This window comes from Myxine glutinosa, chromosome 9, assembly GCF_964187855.1.
Source record: "Myxine glutinosa chromosome 9, kmMyxGlut1.1, whole genome shotgun sequence".
NCBI lineage: Eukaryota > Metazoa > Chordata > Myxini > Myxiniformes > Myxinidae > Myxine > Myxine glutinosa.
In genome coordinates this window covers 74,906,695-74,914,486 of record NC_136269.1, presented here as the reverse complement: position 1 = coordinate 74,914,486, position 7,792 = coordinate 74,906,695, and the positions used below count along the sequence as shown (strand labels likewise).

The 7,792-nt window shown below is 56.8% G+C and overlaps 1 protein-coding gene across 1 annotated transcript; it reads left to right on the top strand.

The window, feature by feature from the left end:
• Nucleotides 1-6,092: 6,092 nt before the first annotated feature.
• Nucleotides 6,093-7,517, top strand: LOC137434682 (tubulin beta-4 chain-like). The gene is made up of 2 exons (XM_068127827.2): nucleotides 6,093-6,153; nucleotides 6,529-7,517. Exons 1-2 carry the CDS (start codon nucleotides 6,093-6,095, stop codon nucleotides 7,515-7,517), a joined length of 1,050 nt encoding a protein of 349 aa, XP_067983928.2.
• Nucleotides 7,518-7,792: the final 275 nt, after the last annotated feature.

Genomic DNA, 7,792 nt, shown 5'->3' with positions numbered 1-7,792 from the left:
ACGTCGGCACGGGGGCAAATCGTCGGGCGGCCTCCTGGAGGTCCGAGCGCTGGCGAGCGGCGGACCAGGGACTGGTAGCGTCGGGCACGAATTCGCCCGGGACGCGGAGCGGCTGGCCGTAGACGAGCTCGGCGGCGGACGCCTGGAGGTCTTCCTTGGGGGCCGTGCGAAGGCCCAAAAGGACCCACGGCAGCCGGTCGGCCCAACCGTCGTCCTGAAGGCCGGCCATGAGTGCGGCCTTCATGGAGCGGTGAAACCGCTCGCACAACCCGTTGGCTTGGGGGTGGTAGGCCGTGGTGCGGTAGAGCGTGACCCCCAACGAACGGGCGACCGCGCCCCAAAGCTCAGACGTGAACTGTGGGCCGCGGTCGGACGAGATGTCCGCTGGTGCGCCGAAGCACGCGACCCAGGTGGCGATGAACGCCTGCGCCACGTCGGCGGTGGTGGTGGAGGCGAGGGGCACGGCCTCCGGCCACCTGGTGGTCCTGTCCACCATGGTGAGCAGGTGGGTGAACCCCCGCGAGGGGGGCAGGGGACCCACCAGGTCCACGTGGACGTGGTCGAAACGCCGTTCAGGCACGGCGAAAGGTGCCAGCGGGGCCTGGGTGTGGCGGTGGACCTTGACCCGCTGGCAGGCCATGCAGGCATTGGCCCAGTCGCGGATGTTTCGTCGAAGGCCGTGCCAGACGAAACGCGCCGACACCAGCTTCTGAGAAGCTTTCCGGCCCGGGTGAGAAAGGCCGTGGATGGAGGCGAAGATGCGGCGCTGCCAGGAAACGGGCACGATGGGGCGAGGCTGGCCCTGGGAGACGTCGCAGAGCAGGACGGTGCCCGCGAAGGGAATGTCGGCCAGGCGGAGGCCCGTGTCCGCCGCACGGAGTGCCTGCACCGAGGCGTCGGTGGTCTGGTCGGCCGCCATGAGCGCGAAGTCCACGCCGAGGTGGACTGCGTTCGCGCTGGCCCGAGAAAGACAGTCGGCCACGGCGTTGTCTTTGCCGGCGACGTGCCGGATGTCCGTGGTGAACTCCGACACGGCGGAGAGGTGGCGCTGCTGGCGGGCCGACCACGGCTCCGTGACCTTAGCCATTGCGTAGACCAACGGCTTGTGGTCGACGAAAGCCGTGAACGGGCGGCCCTCCAGGAGGTGTCGGAAATGGCGAACGGCCAGGAATAGCCCGAGCAGCTCGCGGTCGAACGTGCTGTAGTTTAACTCGTTCGGCCGGAGTTGCCGGCTGAAAAAAGTGAGTGGCTGCCAAACCCCGTCCACCCATTGCTCATGGACGGCGCCCACCGCGTAGTTGGAGGCGTCCGTAGTGAGGGCGATGGGCGCATTGAGCACGGGGTGAGCCAGCAGCGTTGCGTCAGCGAGGGCCCGTTTGGCGCTGGCGAAGGCCGCGTCCATGGCCGCGGACCAAACAATGTCATGCTTGGCCGGCTTGCCCCGGAGGGCCTCGTAAAGGGGCCGCATGAGCTGAGCAGCGCGGGGCACGAATCGGTGATAAAAATTCACCATGCCGAGGAACTCTTGGAGGGCCTTGATGGAACGGGGACGCGGGAACGTGGTGATGGCCTCGACCTTGGTCGGCAGCGGCACGGCCCCGGTCTTGGTGATGCGGTGGCCCAAAAAGTCAACGGTCATCGTGCCGAAGTGGCATTTGACCGGGTTGACAATTAAGCCGTGCTCGCTGAGGCGACCGAACAGTGTTCCGAGGTGGAGGAGGTGCTCGGCGCGGGACGTGCTGGCGACGAGGATATCGTCCAGATAGACGAAAAGCAACGGCAGGTCGCGCAGCACGCCGTCCATCAAGCGCTGGAACGCCTGGGCCGCGTTCTTGAGGCCAAACGGCATCCGCAAAAATTCGAACAGGCCGAACGGCGTGATGACGGCCGTCTTCGGGACGTCGGCCGCCCGGACAGGTACCTGGTGGTAGCCCCGTATCAGGTCAATTTTCGAAAAGATGACCCGTCCCGCCAAACGGGCGGAAAAGTCCTGAATATGCGGGATCGGGTACCTGTCGGGGGTGGTAGCGTCGTTGAGACGGCGGTAGTCGCCACACGGGCGCCATCCACCCCCCGGCTTTGGCACGATGTGCAGTGGTGAGGCCCACGCGCTATCGGAGCGCCGCACTATGCCGAGGTGCTCCAACGCGTCGAACTCGGCCTTCGCCACGGCGAGCTTGGCCGGGTCGAGGCAGCGGGCCCTGGCATAGACCGGCGGGCCCGTAGTGGGTATGTGGTGCTCGATCCCATGCCGCACCGCGACGGCCGAAAACGTCGGCCGCGTGAGGGCCGGGAATTCCGCGAGCAGGCGAGCGAACTCGTTCGCTGCCGGGAGGGCGCACGCCAGTTCGGTCGGCGCGGAGCTGCTCATCGTGCACGCCAGGGAGCTGAAGGTCTCGGCGTTGACAAGGCGACGACGTTTGACGTCGACCAGCAGCCCGTGCGCGCAGAGGAAGTCGGCGCCCAGCAAAGCCATGGGGACGCAGGCGGTCACAAAAGTCCATTGAAAACGCTGGCTGCCGAAGCAGAGGGTGACGACGCGTGGGCCGAAAGTGCGTATGGCTGAGCCATTAGCAGCGACCAAAGAGGGGCCGCAAACGGCGTCCCGCCTGTCCTGCTCGGAGGCGGGTATGACGCTCAGTTGGGCGCCGGTGTCACACAGGAAACGCCGCCCAGACGCTTTGTCCCGAATAAACAGCAAGTTGCCCGAGTGGCCGGCGCTCATGGCTGGGAATGAACGCCGGCCCGGCCGTTTCCCGACCTGCCGAAAGTGCACGGGGGCCGGCACGTCCGAGCCTTGTGTCCGAACCTGGCGTGGTAATAACACCACGCCCGGTCAGGTGGAGGCCCCGGCCGTCGTGTCGGAAGCGGGCGGTGCGGCGTGGCGGCCGCCAGTTGCACCGGCAGTTCGGCCTCCAAGCGCGCAGGGCGCTCGGGTGTCGTGGGCGTCGCCTCGGACGGCGGCGGGCTCCAGGTAACCGCGCTGATGTGCTGGCCCACCGAGGAGATCTTATCGGCTTCCCTGGCGAGGGTGCGGGAATCCGTGATCAACGTGCCAGCCAGGGCGAGGCGTACCGGGTGAGGCAGCTGGCGAAGGAACAGCTTGCGGAACAGAAAATCCGGAGAGTGCTCACCGAGCAACGAGAGCATATAGTCCATGCGCTCGGACGGGCGCGTGTCGCCGAGTTCGGGCAGAGCGAGCAGGCGCCGTGTGCGTGCTGCCGGTGAGAGGGCGAAAGCGTCGAGGAGGAGTGTCTTCAGCGCGTCGTATTTGTCAGCAGCCGGCGGGTGCTCGAGGAGGCTCAAGGCGCGGGCCGCGGTGGCGGAACCGAGCGCCGCCACAACATGGTGGCAGCGGGTGTCGTCCGCGGTGATGCCTCGCAGGGCGAACTGAGAGTCCGCCTGAGCGAACCAAACAGCCGCGTGAGCCTCCCAGAAGGTAGGCAGTTTAAGCGTCACTGCCATATCCATGTCGGTAGGTCACCAATGAAGGAACTGCGCTCCAACGCGAGTCGAAAGAATTGACGCGACCAAAGACGGAATTCGTCCGAGTTGCTTTATTGAAACAAAACAGCTCAGGTATTCTGACAAGCCCGTTTATCGGGAAGCAATATATATACACATTTATGTCGGGAAGTTTGCCCGGCAAAAGCTATACCGGGCATGCCCGGGTGTCAAGGGCGAGCCTTGGAAAGGTGAGTCTGGACCTGCCCGGGCGTGTTTGGCTGCGGCCTGACAAGTCGAGGCTGGGCGTGCCCGGGCGCTCTGGGCGAGCCCTGGAAAGGCGATAGTGGGCATGCCCGGACGCTCTGGGCGAGCCCTGGAAAGGCGATAGCGGGCATGCCCGGACGCTCTGGGCGAGCCCTGAAAAGGCGATAGCGGGCATGCCCGGACGCTCTGGGCGAGCCCTGGAAAGGCGAGAGCGGGCATGCCCGGGAAAGACGAGACCGGGCGTGCCCGGGAGGTTCGGGCGTGCCCGGGAACAGTGAGTCCGGGCATGCCCGGGAGAGGCGCGTCTGGCCGTGTTCTGGCCGGTGCAAGGCGATTGTGTGCATCCAGCGGTAACCGCTACAGTATGATACATATTACATCATACATACATACCATTACTCTCTTCTCTTTTCCTCCCATTCTACTGATTCCTGTACTTTTGAATACAATACGCTTCCGCTACAAGGTGAGACTTGAGGCAAATCGATCCTGGATTATTTTGGATTATAAACCTTTTCATGGACCATGGCATGCTGGAAACCGATGTTGACTACAACGCTTAAATTCATTCTGATAAATAAACAAACGTACGTTACACTTGCAGACACAAAAGTGACGTGTTTACTGATAAGCAACATTACCAGGATGTTCCTGATATGTCATAAATTACCGATAGATGTTTCGATGATGATTCGTGTCTGTTTACGTTATACCCAATTGTCAACTACAATATGATTAAAGCACATGAATATACACACACATGGCTATAACTTACATGGCGACAACTATCAGGGATGCCTTTTCATGGTGGTTGTATGGTGGTTTTCACTTCTTGAAGGCGGGGATACACCATCCTGGATGTGGGGGGGATCTTTGTGTCCCTCCTGCGAGATCGATCGGCTGTCTCCGTTCCATGGGCTTGTTTGAGAGAACTGTCCGGAGCTATACAACAACAAGAATTACCTGCCGCATAAACCACGCCAAAGTGCTGTTCCATCTCAGACGACAAACTTTATTTCCTCAAATGTTTTCCTTCCAGGATCTGGATGGAATCTGCACATTTTGAAACCCTTCTCTGATTGATTGGTGCATCTGATGCCACAGCATATTGTCATTTTATAAAGAATGATGAGCTATCGACCTTCGTGCGCTTATTCCATGAACGATCGATGGAAACAAAATGGGGCCCATGACCCACGTGACCAGACATTTTCATCATAGTATATGGGGACTCTAGCTGGGTCCACACCCCACAGGACCAGGGAAGTTCTGCTTGCCTGGGACTGGTCATCAAGAACAAAATTTAAAAGCTCTTTATATTCTTGTCTTGTAAATAAAATAATGCACCTGCCTGTGCACGTACACACCACGTGTTTTATCGACAGTCAACCCCTCCGTTTTCAACCTCTCACAGTGTTTTCATTACCTTGAACTTTCGGACCTTCAAACCATCCATTAGACCTTTGACTGGTAGTTATGTACAGAACACTTGGATTGCCGCAATTGTATCACAGAAAATTTGAATCGTATTACCTGGGCTACGTGTTTCATCTAACATTCCGTACCAGTTCTGGGAGGTTATCAGTGACGAGCATGGCATCGACCCCACTGGCGCCTACCATGGGGACAGTGACTTGCAGCTGGAGAGAATCAACGTGTACTACAATGAAGCCTCAGGTTTGTACATCCCAGCACTCTGACACTTGCTATCATTCACCTGGTATCGACAACCAGAATACATCATTGCGCTATGTATGAGTCTGACCTGTCAGGCATAACAGGCTCTCACACAGGAACACCTATGTGTACACTTGCACTACACCTCGTGATATCCTGCAAGTCCCTGGAAAGTGGCATCTCTCAAGGTGTGCTTCTTGGGTCACAAGTTGAATGTTTGTTTTGAAAGTGTGGCTATACAATCCATCTCTCACCCAGCTCATAATCACCACTTCCGTGTAAATAAACCACCACTTCCGGTTCCGGTTAAAACCACTTCCGGTTCCGGCTAACACCACTTCCGGTTTGTTATAAAATAAAGGTCATGGACAGTCTGGTGGAGGATCCATCTCTCTGAAAACGTCTGATAGGTTTTTGTTATTTTGTATCAGACACCGCAGCATGTTGGTTGCATACAGGTGTTGTGTGACACAGAAATATTCATCATTTTATCATGAAATATATTCACAATGCCAGAGCACCCGGAGACGCCATTTTGAATATCCACCATCACAAAACACGTGCAATTGGGTTTAAAAATGGACACATTGGTTAATTTTGCTTTGAAGTACATGGTCATGTTACCCTTTTTAAAGTTGTCACCGAATGTTTCAGGAGGGAAGTACGTGCCACGGGCCGTGCTGGTTGACCTCAAACCGGGGACCATGGACTCGGTGCGTTTGGGTCCTTTTGGCCAAATCTTTAGACCCGACAACTATGTGTTTGGTGAGTGCTTGTGGACCAGGAATCAGGGAGTTCTACTTTTGTGCGCCCAACCTGTATCACCATGGCAACACTTTCCTACGCTGCATACATCAAGGCTGGTTTAAGCTAGCCCAGAGTCCTGAGGTTAATCCCATTGAACCACTAAGGGGTGTTGATGGGTAATTGGAGGTTAACCAACAGCGAGCACAAAATCCTAATTCGTATTTTTGCCACTTCTTCCCCCCTACATAATCAACAAATCGTCAATTTAATTTAGAATTTCCTTTATTTATTTAAAATAACACTGACTAATTTCATTAAGATTTCACTGAGATATTAACTTGTTTTGAAATTTAATTGTATTCCATTTCCGCTACCTTTGTTCTGTGTACCTAGGCCATGGTGGTGCCGGTAGCAACTGGGCCAAAGGGCACTACACGGAGGGTGCGGAGCTGGTGGATTCGGTGCTCGACGTGGTGCGGAAGGAGGCGGAGAACTGCGACTGCCTACAGGGATTCCAAATGACCCATTCGCTGGGTGGAGGCACAGGCTCAGGAATGGGCACTCTGCTCATCAGCAAGGTACGCGAAGAATATCCCGACCGCATCATGAACACTTTCAGTGTGGTACCCTCTCCCAAGGTGAGCGACACCGTGGTGGAGCCGTACAACGCCACGCTGTCGGTGCACCAGCTGGTGGAGAACACCGACGAGACGTTCTGCATCGACAATGAGGCCCTTTATGACATCTGCTTCCGCACTCTCAAGCTCACCACTCCGACCTACGGGGACCTGAACCACCTGGTTTCGGCCACCATGAGCGGAGTGACCACTTGCTTTCGCTTTCCCGGGCAGCTGAACGCGGATCTGCGCAAACTCACAGTCAACATGGTGCCGTTCCCACGTCTCCACTTCTTCATGCCTGGTTTCGCGCCACTCACGTCCCGTGGAAGCCAGCAATACCGTGCGCTCACTGTGCCCGAACTCACACAACAGATGTTTGACGCCAAGAACATGATGGCCGCCTGCGACCCGCGCCACGGTCGATACCTCACGGCGGCGGCCATCTTCCATGGACGGATGTCGATGAAGGAAGTGGACGAGCAGATGCTCAACGTGCAGAACAAGAACAGCAGCTACTTTGTCGAATGGATTCCGAACAACGTCAAGACTGCCGTGTGCGACATCCCAACACGCGGCCTCAAGATGTCGGCGACCTTCATCGGTAACAGCACGGCCATCCAGGAGCTCTTCAAGCACATCTCGGAGCAATTCACGGCCATGTTCCGCCGCAAGGCCTTCCTCCATTGGTACACTGGCGAAGGGATGGACGAGATTGAGTTCACCGAAGCCGAAAGCAACATGAACGATCTCGTGACCGAGTAACAGCAGTACCAGGATGCCACCGCTGAAGATGAAGATGAATTTGACGAAGAGGAGGAGGAAGGTGGTTGAAGACCCCTTTGATGAAAGGAGGAACTTTACATGAAGTTATGGTTCATTCGTAGTCCAGGGGTGTGTGTATTCCCATGGGAATTTTGTGATAAATCTAATATTTCACTCGAAATTTATTGATATGTAATATAACATTGGAAAAAAGTAGGGTTCCATTTTTTATGACTTTAATGATAATTTTGAGATCCTAGAATGAGGAGACCTGA

What these genes read in the sequence shown, in the direction of transcription:
- LOC137434682 (XM_068127827.2), top strand. Translation starts at nt 6,093, where the DNA reads ATGGACTCGGTGCGTTTGGGTCCTTTTGGCCAAATCTTTAGACCCGAC. An exon ending in ACCCGACAACTATGTGTTTG is followed by an intron (nt 6,154 to 6,528) that starts GTGAGTGCTTGT and finishes CTGTGTACCTAG; the next exon opens with GCCATGGTGGTGCCGGTAGC.